Source organism: Ischnura elegans, chromosome 4 (assembly GCF_921293095.1).
Source record: "Ischnura elegans chromosome 4, ioIscEleg1.1, whole genome shotgun sequence".
Lineage (NCBI taxonomy): Eukaryota > Metazoa > Arthropoda > Insecta > Odonata > Coenagrionidae > Ischnura > Ischnura elegans.
Genome location: NC_060249.1, coordinates 28,327,687 through 28,343,942, shown reverse-complemented (window position 1 = coordinate 28,343,942; position 16,256 = coordinate 28,327,687). Strand labels below are relative to the sequence as shown.

Below are 16,256 nucleotides of genomic sequence, written 5' to 3'. Positions count from 1 at the left end.
CATCGCGATGCGCATGAAAAGGTTGTGAATAGCGAAACAGGGAAACAGGCTCCCCTCTCCCATCACGCGTGAAGTGAATCATAAACAACTCTTGAATGTCTCGATTTGCTGATGGTGTGATTCTTTAACATTACAATTCGGTATATTAAATGCTTTATACCTCTGTGTGGAAGAGAAAATTTTAATTGCTGTCGTCTGCTTCGTGCTTTATTGATATTTCAATAATGTCTCTTGATTTCGCGTAAGTACTTAATGGTAGAATGTGTTTATGAAAAATTGATCCTATTATTTTCTATTAGCGTCTGTTGGTAGGTTGGCAGCCTTAATGGAAAACCGGGAAAATTCGGGAAATTTTGCTGTGTGTGTTGAGCCTTGAAATGTCAGGGATATCATAAATAGTGTGCACATTTTAAATTTGTGTGACATTTCCTCTTACGATATGACATGTATAAGATTTTTGAATATCTAAGATTCTATTTACGGTTTACCATTTCCACAGCCGTCTTTAGTTTAAGTTTCATTGAGTGGCCCTTGGGATGGTTCAGTTTTAAGCCACATTTATATTGAAATACGCATATTTCATGTAAGTTCCCCATGTTATAAAATTCATCTAATAGTTTCAAGTATTTTTAATTGTACCATTAATTTTATGCTATGTTACTGTTAAAATTCATTCTAAATCATAAATTATTTATTATTGGGGCGTGGTAGCCAAGTAATTTGAAAGTTTGGATGTTCACCTAAGGGCCCTGGATGGATACCCCCAAAAAATCCTCGCTGTGCAAGGTGACCCAGAAGAATAAACTGGCCCTCAAACCGTGAATGTGTGGATGTTGAACTTGACTGGGTTGAGATCTACCCTCACCCATCCAAGCCAACCTTCGGGTTGAAGAACTGAAAGAGTCAGTGTTAAACTGTGACTGGGATTAATGGCATGTAGATGAGTTGTAAAGAGTTTTAATTTCATTAGTACAATTGATGAAGCAATATGGAATACTGCAAGAGTAGTCTGGTAAAGTTGTGGAATTTCAGGTGCGGCTGCCCCCCTTGGGAATTGGGAAATGACGAACTAGGAAACTTTTTCTTTTAGTGTAATTTTCTTGTGGATTCCTGTATCTATGCTATGTTTTTGTCGTTATTGTTATTATCAGTTAGCCCCGTGGCACAGTTGATCAGTGAAACCAACACCTTGTTCTGTTCAATCTCCTCTTAAATATCCATGCATTCAATAATTACGTGGTATTGTAAGTAATTGATAACTTACCTCTCAGGAAAGCAAGATATGCAGGGTGAAACACTGTTTAAATTTAAATGTCTCCTTTTAATTTCTATTCTGATGCAGAAGAATTGATATGCAGCATATTTTTCCCTTCAAATACAAATAAATGTCCGTGCACATCTTTGTTATCCTGGGAAATGGCATTAATTTCAACCTTTTAAAATGTTAAAACTTTTGTTTACCCTCTCACCACTTTTATTTTCAGCCCAGTGATTACAATAGGAGTTGCATTTTTAATATTCCTACTGTTCACACTCTGCCTGTGTTATTGCTGCCCTTGCTGCCTCTGGAACAAAAGACGGAATCAGGGTACTGTGTATCACAGTGAGTATCTTGCTGATGTATACTAATTTAGCATTTTTTCTTGTGGTGGAATAACCTCTTTAATTGAAATTTAATTATTTCTGTAAATTTAAAAGTTCTTTGTTGATATGTGAAAATTTCTCACCTCCTCGATGAATGGTTTCACAGCTGTTGATCAGCAGATAGTGAATGCTCAAGCCATGAATCCAGGCTCCCATATAGTTAACCCCCGAGGAGCCTATCCATTTCAGCCAGGGTTAACAGCATATCCACCTCATTCATATTATCCTGGTAACATATCAATTATAATTATACCTGTTCTCTGTGGATATTAATTCTAGGTAGAGATTTGTAGAATGTGTATGTAGTTTTTTTCTGAATAATTTTCATGCTTTCATATTTTTATCATGTTTACTTTGATTAGATACCAAAATGTTTCTGTTTTCTGCAATTATTTAATTATAGTCTTCACAAAAATATTGTATACATCACTGTGTAGAAAGCACTGTACTTATATGTCGTTATATCTCCTAAAAACTCTGAAACTCTATGTCACAGCTTGTTTTTGGTATGTCATCCATGTTGAAGAAGTCTATAATTGGTCAGGAGTCGACTACTTCCTCTATTTTGTTCCGAGATTTTGTTAGTTTTTACTTCCTGGGGATTATTAAAAAGCTGTTCATTTGTGACCTATCATCTCCATATTTTTTAAGGATTATTTTCTAGCCAACACATTCACTTTTATCAACTCATTATTCAGAGTAGAGCCATTGCCTGAAAGTTTGTTGGTAGTATTTCCATTGCAAGCAGTGAGAATTTTAGCCTGTGGAATGTATCACATCATGAAAGGAAATATTGAGAGCTCAGTGAAAATCGCTTAAGTGTTATGGTGAGCTTCGTGCTCACAGATTCACTTGATGATTTCAGAGGAGCAAGAAAGACATAGGACAGTGATTTCCTTCTCCCATGTCCCAAGGCATGGGCACCTTTATAATCTCCACATTTCGGAACAGTGTTTTCCTAACAAGTCAAGACAATGTGGAGATGAGGCAAGTGCTTTCCGTTAACTATTTTTAAGCTCCAGGCAGTTACAGGGGGAATCATTTTGCTCTATTTCTTGACTCAATTATGGTTTAAATAAAGTAAACAAATATGGAATGGTATTTGGAATAGGTGACCTGCTGCTCTGGTCATTTTTGCTGGAGGAAAAGAGAGCAGGCTAATGCTGATACCACGGAGGAAACGTGGCATCAGCATTAGCCTGCTCTTAACAAAAGGTGCCTCATGACTGATAGTGTTGTTCTTGAAGTGCCCTTTGCAAAGCACTCAAGCAAGGAACAAGGAGCCTATGAGAAACCACCACCACGTTTTGAATGCGGACCAAAATGGTGATGAGCCAACACCATAGCTCATACTAACCTAATCCCTGAAAGTTTTTAACATCCCTTAAAAAACATCTCAAGTCATTTTATTTTATGTGCCATTAACTTATTGTAATTGTGATTTATTTTTATGGGTTCATTCAAATTTATCTACCAATGCATGGATTTTTTTAAAAACCACCATGGGGGGGGGGGGGGGGGGGGGGGCCTTTTCCTCCTTATGTTTGAGCATGATATCCAGTCCAGTGGATAGAGCCGTGTAGCTGTTGAGATCTGAATTCCTTTTACCACTATCAGAGAGACTATATTAGCACTTGATTTCTTGAATTGCATTTACAGCCTATTGAGCCACCTCGTACCCATAAATGATTCACAGGTTTTTTTCGCGGCTTGCGTAGTGATAAGCCTTGAAGCATTGTGAATGAGTTGTGTTGTGAAAGTATTCACTCGCTGAGGTTTTCAATCCAAATTTTGATTTGATAGGTGATTGTGGTGCTCCCTGTCATTTAAACTGTTGACAGTAGAAACTCACAGTTCGTGTTCCGTCCCTTGTGATGTGAGTGCCACGTGTGATGCATAGCCAAGCTCTAGTGAAAATCATACCATTCAGATTTCTAGTAAAATATTAAATTAATGGATGAAGGCAATACTCTTTGGAAATTCCAAACATTAAACATGTTTAATGATAAAACTTTGTCCTTTATGCTCAGCTTCATAATTACTCCAATCATATTACTGACATAAATATTTGTGAGGTAGAGGTTTATTAACAGAGGTAGCAAGGATTATTACAGCACTCGAGGGATACTCCCTTAACAAAACTCGCACCGTCTCTCTACACACATTCCGCGCGACTCACTGCGCGTCACCCTCCTTACTGGCTCGACAGTCCGAGTTCCTCGGCGTCCCCCAGAGGGGCAGCACCTGCCGGACCATTTCGAACAGCCAGTTGATGACAGTCGGCCTTTCCTGATTTCAGGGCCGTCCTCGGCCCGCTCTTGCGGTTGGCTGACCTCTTCTTCTACAGCATCGGAATCCTCTTGAATCGGCTCGTTGGCTCCCTGGTCTCCGAGGCTGCATGGGGGTGGGTTGTCATCTTCTTCTACAGCATCGGGGTCCTCTTGGATCTGCTCGTGGGCTCCCTGGTCTCCGGGGCTGCATGGGGGTGGGTTGTCATCTTCTTCTACAGCATCGGGGTCGTAGTCTGGTGGGGGTTGGCACCATGGTTTCATTCGATCTGCACAAAAGACCGAATGAAACCTCCTCTGGGTTCTGGCTGCTCCTGGGATGTCTGTCAGCAAATATCTATCCCTGGGGAATACCTTCTCCACCCTGTATGGTCCCTTAAATTTGGGTGCTAGCTTTCGAGACGTTCCCGTCGCCTGGGCTTCTCGCTCGACTAACACTAACTCTCCCCGCACGTATTTTCTTGGCTCCTTGTGAGCTTCGTCAAACCTTTTTTTCTGCCTCTCCTGACATGTTACCATCCTGCCTAAAGCTTCCTTCCTAACCTCCTCTATCACTTCTTTGCTCACTTCAGGTTCATCTTCCTGCAATGTCACTACAACTCGGTTCCTTAACGCATTCCGCGGGCGGTACGCGAACAACAGTTCATGTGGACTGGCTCCCACCGTCTTGTTCTTCATCGAGTTCATGGCAAATTGAATGTCTTTCAAGCGCCTATCCCAATCACTTCCATCCTCCGTTGAATTCATCGTAGTGATAGCTCGAGTAATTATGGCGTTTGATCTCTACTTGTCCATTTGCCCTAGGCGTTGCAGTGGCGTTCTTGATGTGTTTTATCTGATGCCCCTCGCAAAATTCCTCAAATTCTCTCGACGTATATGCCGTTCCTCTATCCGAGATGATACGGTCCGGACAACCAAACAAGCTAACTATCTCACTCAAGGCCTCACAGACTGGTTTTGACCTCGTGTTTTTCACAGCTCGTAGTACTATGAACTTCGTAAAATTGTCTTGGTACGAGAGGACGTATTCACTGCCTCTTTTGCTACGAGGGAACGGTCCTAGGTGATCTATATTAACGGTATGAAAAGGCGTACCCTCGCGCTTAGTTGGGTACAGTATTCCTTCCCTTTTCCCGCCTGGTCTCTTGTGGTACGCGCATTCGATACAGGCTGCGATATATCTCTTTATCCTTTGTCTCATCCTCGGGAACCAGAAATATCTTCTCAGGTGTTCCAGAGTCTTTTCTTCTCCGTAATGTCCCATGTCATCATGGCTCCCCTTTATGATTCTCCAAATCGCATCTCTTGGGACCACCCAACGACTTCCCCCCTCCACTCTTCGACATATTCGATGGTCTCTTACTACATAATCAGTGTGCACTTGCTTATCCTCGTTTGTCTGTGCTGGCTTTTTCAATGTCGCATGTATTTTCTGGAGACTCGGATCTTGCAGCTGCATGGTCAACAGCCAATCCTCCTGCTGAATTCTGGTGGTGAATATTTTTGAGTCCACCATCTCAGGTTCTACCGCCTTTCCCACCGGGTTTCTGCTGAGGGCGTCTACGTGACTCATGCTCCTGCCTGGTCGGTATTCGATTTCGAAGTCGTACTCCTGTAGTCTCAACCACCACCTGGCGATTCTTGGCAACAGCTCCCTCTTAGTCATCGCCGTCTTTAATGCATTACAGTCCGTTACTACCTTGAACATTCGATCCAACAAGTACATCCTGAATTTGTCAACTGACTCTACTACCGCTAAGGCTTCGAGTTCGTAGCTGTGATAGGATTTCTCTGCATCCGTTGTTTGTCGGCTGTAGTACGCCACAGGTCTCAATGGTCCCTTATTTTGCGATTGCATAAGAATGCCTGCTAATCCATGTTTGCTGGCGTCTGTGTGAACCTCATGCTTTGCACTCACATCAAAAAGCGTCAGCATAGGTCTTTCGACCAGTCTTGCCTTAAGTTCTTGGAATGCCACCTCTTGTTCCTCATTCCACTTGAACTCCACTCCATTCTTCGTCAATTTTGTCAACGGTTGGCTAATCGCAGCAAATCTTGGCACAAACCTTCTAAAGAACCCGGCCAATCCAATGAATTGCCTGATTTCGTGGACATTTTCCGGTCGCTTGAACTCTCTCACGGCTCGAATCTTTCGTTCGCCTGGTTTTATTCCATCTGCGTTTATCTCGAAACCCAAATAGTCTACGCGCTCCTTGAAGAATTCGCATTTTGCCAACTTCAATGTTAGTCCTGTCTCTTTGAGTGCTTCTAGAAATCTTTCAAGCTTCTCAAGTCCTTCCTTCACGGTTCTGCTCGGTATCAGAACATCATCCATATATATCAACACATCCCCTGGTTTTGTGTTCCTGATAACTTGTCTCATAGCCCGATTAAACACGGCTGGTGCGTTTACCAGACCAAAGGGCATACTGTTGAACTCGAACAACCCTCCCGGCGTCACAAACGCTGTAAGATGCCTTGACTGAGGCGCCACTGGTATCTGATGGTAACCCGACGCGAAGTCTAAAGTGGAAAAATAACGGTTTCCCGCGAGGCTATCCAACTGCTCATCAATCGCCGGCATGGGAAACTTCTCCTTCCGGGTCTTCTGGTTCAGCCCTCTGTAGTCGATGCATAATCTGTCCTCTCCATTTGCCTTTTTCACCAACAGAGCCGGGCTAGCATATTCTGATGTAGAAGCTTGGACTATTCCAATCCTCATCAGCTCTTCCACCGCTTTTTGCATGCTCTCTCTTTTTGCGTAAGGCAGACGATACGGGCGTGACGTCACGGGTTTGTCGTCATTCAAGTCAATGCTGATGCTGGTGAAGTTCGCCTTGCCTAACTCGCTTAAGTTTTTAGCAAAACATCCCCTGAATTTATTTACGAGGTCGCATAGTGCCCCTTCGTCTTGCGTCGTCAGGTTCTCGTTCATGTGTATCTCGTCTTTCTGGATCCGTGACTCCTCTTCCACCTTCCGCACTTGAGAATTCTTTCTTTCACTAAGGTCGGCGTTTTCTCTGGAAATGGTGAGTCTCCCAAACTCCTTTTCGACCCGAATTCCTGGTTGGTCTAAGGCACTCCGCCCTACAATGATAGCATCCTCCTGAGAATTTTCTGGGACAATTAAAACCTCTACTTCCACATTCACATCGTCTACTTTCAAGATCATTCGTTTCGTGCCAATAGCTTCACAACCCCCTGATCCAAACCCAACTAAACGCTTCTGGCTCGCCTCATATTCGACTCCTAGTTCTTGTGCAACGTCTCTTCTCAGGGTGACAACATCGCTTCCTAAATCAACGAAGCCAACCACCCTGTCGTCGTTTATCTCTATCCACTTGTGGTACTCGTCTTTTATGATGCAATTGGGTCGTGTGATTTTCCTAACGTTCCACTTTTTCTCATTCTGGGTCGTTCTCGGTGTTGCCTGCAAACAATCTTTCTGCATATGTCCCGTCTGCTTGCACCGGTAACAAATTCTCTCACGGGCAGCTACTCGGCACTCCCTAGCGAGGTGCCCCTTTTTTCCACAATTGAAACAAACGCCCTGGGTAGGCGTCCTTTCGCCCCTCACTTCCTTGACCTCAGCCCTCTTGTCAATGGTCACAGGAGGTCGATTGTGAAAGTTTGCCCTATCTCCCAATTTGGCCCTATCAGTGACACTCTCGTATCGTCTTATCTTGCGTAATAGTCCTTCTACATCTTCAAAGTCGCACATAGTCAGCAGCTTCACCAGTTCCTTATCCCACATGCCATTTAGAATGTACTTGATAAGGGAGGCTTCATTTACTTCACCACGCCTAGCGATAGTCTTCATCGCGTAAACATATGACTCATGCGTCTCGCCACGCTGCATTCTTCTCTTTGTAAGACTCAAGTGCACGTCGGCTTGGTCCTCCACTGATGGGAAACAATATAATAGTCCTTTTTTGAACGCCTCCCAAGAGTGTACTTCCTCGGCTACGCTATTCAGCCATAGTTTCGCCGCTCCGCGTAACTTACTAACGGATTGGGCTAACAACATCGACTCGTCCCATCCGTAGGCTGATGCAATGCTCTCTACTCGCCTGACCCACTGTACCGCCGTGAACCCCAGGGTTAGCGAAGGTTCAAACTCCGGCAATAATTGCTCTGCTATTTCTCGATAACCCACCATACTTTTCTCAAGAACTAACGATTGCCCATTTAAAAGCTCTCGTTCACGTTCTAGAAGTTTCCTTTCTCTCTCTAGCAATTCTCTCTCGTGTTGCAAAAGCGCTTGTTCCCTCTCCGCTGCGCTTCTAAGGACGCTACTCTCTCCGACAGGATACCGCCAATTTCCCAACGACGGTTCTCTGCCCTTAGTAGGCCACACGACAGTAGCCTCGCGCGGTTGCTCACCGGGTCCTCTTGCCTGTATATCCTCCTTAGCCTTGTCTCTCGCGGCAAACGGCGTCGACGCAGGCAGAACCCACTTGGCGGTAGCCTCTCGGTGCATCTCACTACGCTCCCTGGCCACGCCAGCCTCGCTCTCCTGCTCTCGACATGTTCCCGCCAATTCAGTCGCGTCCCTTCCTTCCGCAGAATGGACCCCGTTGAAGCTACCTACGCGACACTCGCCATCCCACGACGCATTCGTCGGACTGGTCATTGCTACAACTAGAACCACACTCTCTCACCTTACTCAGTCCGCACTGGGGTTTTTGATGTTCTATCTATTGATGGCTGGATGTGCACGAACAACTCCACCGCAGCTCGCTGGTCAATCCCACTTCTGAACTGTGAGGTAGAGGTTTATTAACAGAGGTAGCAAGGATTATTACAGCACTCGAGGGATACTCCCTTAACAAAACTCGCACCGTCTCTCTACACACATTCCGCGCGACTCACTGCGCGTCACCCTCCTTACTGGCTCGACAGTCCGAGTTCCTCGGCGTCCCCCAGAGGGGCAGCACCTGCCGGACCATTTCGAACAGCCAGTTGATGACATATTATTATAAAAATATTTTTGTCGGTTGGCTACACTCTTAACAATGACACTTTGCCATTGAATTAGAACAAGGTACATACTTATAAATCTGTGTGGAGGGTACAAAATTGTTTATTTTAAGTTTGTTTAGTCTTTTCAAATGTTCGCATTATAACCTCTGAATAGCAGGCTAGTGTTCTTGCCACTCAACCATCATGTCAGCCTTGTGAAATTATAAAGTAAATATATACACAGTGAAACCTTGGTTAGCGAACGCCTCTGACGAACAATTTGGGTATCGACCAAAAATTTCGCTAAAAATTTGCCTCGGATAGCGAACGAAATTTCGGTTAGCGAACAGATGTGTAGCAGCCATGTTTGTGTTCGGTGCTGTGCGATCCTAAATGGATACAAAGTAATACAATGTCTACAATAGTAAGTCTACAAGTAATACAATGTAATACCTACAATACCAATATACCCTGTAACTTTCATATAATAGCGAGTCAATGGGAGCTAGGAACCAATTATTCCTATTACCTTTATTTCTTATGGGGAAAATTGTTTCGGATACCAAACATATATACAATAGGATGACAAAAGTAAAATTATTTCTTTTGTCATCCTTCTTTTGTTTGTTCCCAGTTCTTTCCTATTGGCTTCGCATTCATCTCTTGTGTTAAGATCTATTTACACCATGGCATAATCATCAGTGTTTTTAGTATTTACTGTGAAATTTTACTGTAAAATGTGTATTTTTACCGAAGCAACCCTTTTTTGTTCTATCACGGAAATTATGTAGAAGTAGAGGCATGTGGCAAGATGGTTTTAATCGATGCATTGTTCAATTATTAGATTACATTCATTTTTTACCCTCAATTTAAATATTTTCATCTTGAATTTATCGTTCTATTGATATTGAATGTCTATGTCTTAAAAGCATGATTGTCTTATTGTCAAATCGAATTCATTAGTTTTCTATGTTGATTGTGACAATCTAATCATTAAATATCTTGAGACTTCTGTTGCATATCCTTGTAATTGCTGGTGTGCTTGTAACTGTAACATATCAAAATAAGAACATTAATTCCGGTTTTTCTCAGATTAAAAAATGCTACCAGTAGCGTTTTATTTTAATAAATCAGTGGAAAATAGTACGTATACATAGTTCTTTTTTAATGAGGAAGGTTAAGCAAAGTAAGATCTACTTCAGAAATCTAAAATATTTGAGTGCTTTTGGTGTTTGGTAAAGAAATCCTGGCATTAGTAAGCAAGCTTCAATTTGGAGCAGAATGATGTTAACCGGACTGTAGTTCCTTTCCATAAGCATACTGGTATGCGGCCTGAAGCTGGCCACAAACACCATAAACGTACCCGTAAGCAGAATACATAGTGATATCTATCAGTTGGTCCTGCCGCTATCTTACTAGTTTTTTTTGGTAGGTTTTTGGCCAGATAGTGTACCTGATATCAGCTGCCATCTGGTGGCTATTTAGATATTTTTTCCACTGTAAATTGCCTTAGAAATAATTTTCTTACTTGTAGATTTTATTCACCTGAAAATGGATGGGTTTAAATCGGATGATCGATTTTAATCCCGGTGGATGGATACGAATGGGTTAAACATGTTATTTCTCTTATTGCCAGGTGTGACACAAACTGTGATACCTGCTACAGCAATTCAAAGCACCAATGCAGCAGGTTTACCTGTGACACAGCACATAGTAGTCAGTGGTGGTGTACACTCCGCCCCATATGTGCAACCAGGTGCATATCCTGTTCAACAAACTATACCAGTGGGTTATGTAATACCTGCTGCTACCTCTCCATCTATGCCACCTCCTCACACAGGTAAAGTAGCCAAAATGGAGTGCTATTTCGTTTATAATGTTGCTAACACAATCAGTTTTTGTCTCCCTTCAAAGGTGGCTCAAATTATCCCTGGAAAATATCATGTTGACTCCTGCCTGGCATTATGGCAATTAAATAGTATCCTGCCCATTTTTGAAATCTTCCCTACTTCCCTCTTATAGAGTTCAGTGATTGAGGATTGCAGGGAGAAAAATATTCAATATAGAAAAGTTTTGGAGGCAGAGGTCGCATTAATGACCGAGTGGTATAATGTGTTACTTGTAATAGTAATAGTTTCCTTCGTCAAAGAAAATGAAAGGCATTGATTGCAAATTAAATAATGATCACATAATGGGCTTTCATGGGCAAATTTGATCTAGCTTGTTCCTGCGAGTTCCAGTAATTCCACTTTTATGATAATATGGACGTGTGATTGTTCCATGTTTGTGAAATTAACAAGATTGCACTGTACTGAATAAATTGAGTAGCTTTGCACATGTATCCCTCACTTACCAGGAATTATGTATCTTACCACAGTATTCACTGTAACACCTCTAGGTCTCTAAGGTTGCTCTCTGTATTTCAAGCCATCTTCTTGCTTTACCTCAACTACAGAACAAGTCAACATTCTCTCACTTTTGTTTCCTCTGTATAAACATGAGAAATGTAAAAAAGGAAGATAAAACATATAATTTGCTTTTATAAATTCATGAAATTAAAAATAAGGCATAAATGTACAGACAACATGACCAGCCATCATTTTGTTGCAATGTCAATTTCTTTTGTTTTGAAGATGCCATTTCATGTTTTTTCCCCTCCCGTATCAGGTGCAATGCCGATGCCAATGGGTCAGCCACCTCCCTATAGTGAGGTAATGCAAATGCAAGGAGCATCAGGAGGAATAAGTGCTCAGGAAGCATACTCAAAGCAAGCTGCATTCAACCCACATTTCAACCAGGGTGGTCCCTAAAAGATAAAGATCTTGTTTTTGTCTCATTTCATCTTGCTGTGCAGTACATACATTGTCTCCTTTGTTCTAATCCATTTTTCTATGCAGTAATGGTATATGGAGGTGGCAATGGGAGCTAAGGAGATTGATTTGTTTTGCTTTATATATATATCTTTGTGCAAGATTCCAACTTAGTCTCATAATATTATGTGCTTAAAAGAAATTGGTTTGTGATCCCCTTCCTTTTTTCTTGAATAGAGATTCATAACATATCTGTGCAATATTAAACAGTGCTCAGGAGATTTGCCTGCAAGAGGCTATGATTCCTGTTAATCGTTTGTAAAACTTTCTGCCAGAACATTGGCATGATTGAAAATGGTTACCTTAGTTTAATTCCTATTTTTAAATGGTGCTCATTTGCAATGTCATGATGCACTCTTTGCATACCTTAATGAATTTTTGTCCACTTTCATTATCTTAGTTGATATTTATTGTATGTACTGCTAATATCCAGTTGATGAACGTGAAACTTTATTCTAGTTGCCTTGGAATTGGTTTAGTCCATTTAACTCTCTCTTTAAGTTGATACCTCTCTAACCGTTTTACAATGGTGGGTGTAAATTTACACTTTTCAAATGTCCAGTTTACAAAAAACTCTTGATGGCTGTTGCATGCATCCTTAAAAAGATGTTAGTGGGCTAGATCACAACATTTTCAATCCCTTGGCAATGTACCTTGTAAATTGTATTACACCATGACATATTGAATGTTTTCATATTTAAGATTCCAAATATCAGATATTATAACTGAAACTCTTATTCATCGTTAAGGTTGACATTTTTTGCTAGCTAATAATAGGTATGCATCCTGTTATCTATGAAATGTTTAGTAGATATTACAGGTTCATTAGTTGAAGTATTCTGTGCCAAATCTAATGAGTCGTATTTTCTAATATTAAGTTTCATTTACCTTTTCTGTGTGTAATTTTCTTTTTGTTAGAAGAGTCTTTCTTAAACCTTTACATGTAATGTATTACACATACAGAAAGGGCTTAAAAAGTTTTGAGCATCATGTATAGTGTATATGTTTTTAAACTTTGAAAGGATCAAAGGTTAAAATTTATGAAATTTTTCTCTTTGATCCAATTGAAGGAATGAATAAGAATTCTATCTTCTTTTGAATGAGCATTTTTTTGGCATTAGTTCAGCATCGTGTATTGCCTAGCACTTTGACTCTCAGTGCCAGAATGATTTTCATTTTTGTATTTTACTTTTTGATAAATATTCAATTATTACACTATTTCTTCATACTCGATATGGCTAGGCAACATGATAGTCTCTGCTGCCCTACGTCTCACATATCCAACTCAAGATTCCTTCCATGTTTTTATTTTATTCAAATGTGATACATCTGTTGAAAGACTTAAAAACTGACATGTTTTCTCAAGAAAAGTTAATAGTATGACTGTGGTAGGATGAAGGATTGTTACAGTTAATTCACAATGAAAGCTGTCTTCATATGATTGTTGCATAGTTTGAAGTTTTTATAATGAAATATCCTCATAAGACATTATTGTGTTAATTGTGGCATGTACTTGAAGCCTAGTCGGGATTTAAAATTTTTATTGTAATAGATGAAATCTTTCTGACATGGATTATATTGGGTGCTTCAGTGAAGTGAAGCCATTTTAATCATATACCCATATTATGCGCTTATTTGTATTTTTTTGTTATTATAGAATTTCATTTTGTTAGCTTCAGGATGGAGGTGGATACCTAATTAATGTAATCCTTCATCTGGAAGCTTACTTTTTTATTTTGAAAGTGTATGCAAATTCAGTTGCTAGTTGCTTATGAAGCTTACTTTTTATCAGTGATAATACCAATTCTATGAGTTACATTTTTATACCCTCATGTCCAATGTAAGATTCTTTGAAAGTCTCTTGTGAGGATTAAGTCTGCTTTACTTTAATTGTTCCTATTCTATCGATACCTAGGAATAAGTACCTAATCTCCTGCAAAGTTGGTCTCTGTAAATGGTTCATTCCTTTTAATGTGTTCTCAAATTCTCTTCTCTACTTGCTAATGAGAAGTAAATATTGTACGAACTGAAAGGGATTGATAGCATAGTTTGTGTATGTGTTTGTATTGCTCATAGATATGAATGAGTAAATTTAAAAATGCCTTTTTACGAGAAAGGTATATTAGTTAATGAGTAAATGTCAAGAATTTTTTCTAGTTCATCTGAAATTTTATTGTCTAAGGCTAGTGATCCAATATTGAGAAGGAGAGAGTACAAGTGGCATGTCAGTCAATCCATGGTGATTCTGTTGTGCTTTTTATATAAGTGACAGGGATTTGTCACTTAATATTCCAGTATACAAGGTAAAATTTTTGATGGATATACAGTTATGAATGCAGTGTTGTCAATCATTAAAGTCTAAATTGTATTGCTGGAACATGTACGTTATTGTAGTAGTTCAGCTTATGATTGGTTGATAATGATTCATTGTGGAAGGAAGATATTTTGTCAACTGTGCAGGGAAGCGTTTGTTCTGTGACACTTTTCATATATTGTATGACATTTTTATGATTAAAATTATTTGTAAAGTTTATGTTTGTTGTAGTGTCTTATATTGTGTGAATGAGCATGTGTATATATGAGAGCGAGGTCATTGTTTAAATAATTGGCCATTCGATGAGCTAGGGAGGATATTTTAAAGTATTTTGTTGAGCTTATTGAATAGATTTAATCATTAGATAATCAATGCAATTATTTCCTGCTATTTTTCTGTCCTTAAAAATGTAATATGAAAGCACTGGCCTATTCTTTTAACCTAAGATTAAAAATTATGTTAAAAATTCATTCAACAAGAAATCAGTTCATCCCATAAAAAAGTTGGGAGCCCAAATTGATTGTTGCTTGCTCCTATGAAAATTTTGAAGTGGTAAGGGAGGTATAAAAATTTATGCCAGACTTAAAAAATTTTTCATTTCAAAAATAGATTTCAGGTATTTGAATTGGGTAAAGGTCTTAATCTGGGAGAAAGCCATTGGTGGTAGTTCAGTGCAACTGGTCATGAAAAGGGCCCTGTGATGAAGATGTACGACTCGTCAAACATTATTCCACAAACTACAACCTGAGAAATTTCAATTCTTACGAGTAATTTCAGTACAGAGGGTCCTTTATAGAGCATGTAAGTAAATTCTTGCTTCATATCAAAGTTTTGCATTTTCCACATGATGAACTAGCTCAATTTAGACAAAATAAATAGTGAATGGGCAAAAGTGGCACCTGAACATGGTATCAACGGCTGTCATGTATGGATGGTTTACATACATGGGACAATTGTTGTTCTCTCTGTAAACCACACTTGCATACAGGCTGTGACACTAGCAAATTCAGGTATAAAGACATACATTATTAAGTTCTCACCATGAATGACTTCACTGGGTATGTTTTCAAAAAAACCTGGTGGATTGCTAAAATCACTGCTATGTGTTTAGAAGAGAATGACATTAGTGTCTCACTTAAATATCCACATGGTCCATTGAATGGTTCCAGGTGACCCAAATTAGAAGACGTATGAGAATTGCCATTGAAAAATGCTATGCGCAAATTGCCTCATTCACCGTTTCCAGTAAGTAGCGTTGGGCATTTACTCACATTTGACGCCATGGAAGTACACAAGATTGAACTTGTATTCAGTCAGTCGATGTAACCAATAATTCAGGCATGAACTTTTATCCATTGGGTATGCTAACAAGGGGAATACACGACCTTCGCATCGCCGATCGAGCTCAAATTTTGCGAATCGGTAGTTTATGGGTACAAATGTAATATGCCGAAGCGAGACGACGCACTTCTCGTAAAATTCCGAGAAAAAAGCAATTAAAAATCGTTAAAAATGAAGGTACGCTATATAAGCTGTTTTGAACGCTCATGTTAAACAATAGGGCGACAGCCCAGTGGATACGGTGTCCGACTTTGGAGGTGAAGGTAGCGAGATCGATGCTCGCTCAGAGGTCTTTTTTTTGTGTTAATTTTTAAGTGTTTTATTGTTTAAATTTTTTAAGTTCGTTTTCTTATCTTCGTTACTACTATGGAATATATTTTTAAAAGAGTTTTTTAAAATATTTAAATTAGGAATTGATCAGCTTGGGATTAGGAACTGAGGATGAAGGGTGAATAGAAACCCGGCGTCGGCATTAGCCAGCTCCCAGCAATAGTGCCACGCACACGTTAACTCATCCGTAGGAATATCCAAGGATAGAGTCTCTATGTTCAGAAGAAGTGTGTACCCCTAACGTATCAAAGCGATTAAACCAAAGGAAAATATCACTTGACACACTGTATCTTATGTACATTCACTCCAAGATGGCTCTCTGCCTAACAATCTACTATTTATCTCTCCTCATCATAGTATCAAATCAGCAAAAAAAATCAAAACAAAAACAAACATGCTCACAGTTAAATAAAACACAACAAATAAACTCAAAAACAGAAAACAAACCAAACACATACAAAAGTGATTCCGGTCATAAATACACATACATCACCCCTTTCCGCTCAT

The 16,256-nt window shown here is 39.9% G+C and overlaps 1 protein-coding gene across 2 annotated transcripts; it reads left to right on the top strand.

Moving 5' to 3' along the window:
• Nucleotides 1-44: 44 nt before the first annotated feature.
• Nucleotides 45-14,297, top strand: LOC124157193 (serine/threonine-protein kinase WNK1). 2 transcript variants are annotated; one of them, XM_046531731.1, is made up of 5 exons: nucleotides 45-241; nucleotides 1,485-1,603; nucleotides 1,751-1,873; nucleotides 10,531-10,734; nucleotides 11,562-14,297. In XM_046531731.1, exons 1-5 carry the CDS (start codon nucleotides 225-227, stop codon nucleotides 11,702-11,704), a joined length of 606 nt encoding a protein of 201 aa, XP_046387687.1. In that variant the 5' UTR covers nucleotides 45-224; the 3' UTR covers nucleotides 11,705-14,297. The 2 variants fall into 2 exon arrangements, with proteins under 2 accessions (XP_046387687.1, XP_046387689.1); XM_046531733.1 differs by lacking the exon at nucleotides 1,751-1,873 and having other exon boundaries at nucleotides 51-241.
• The last annotated feature ends 1,959 nt before the right edge of the window (nucleotides 14,298-16,256 follow it).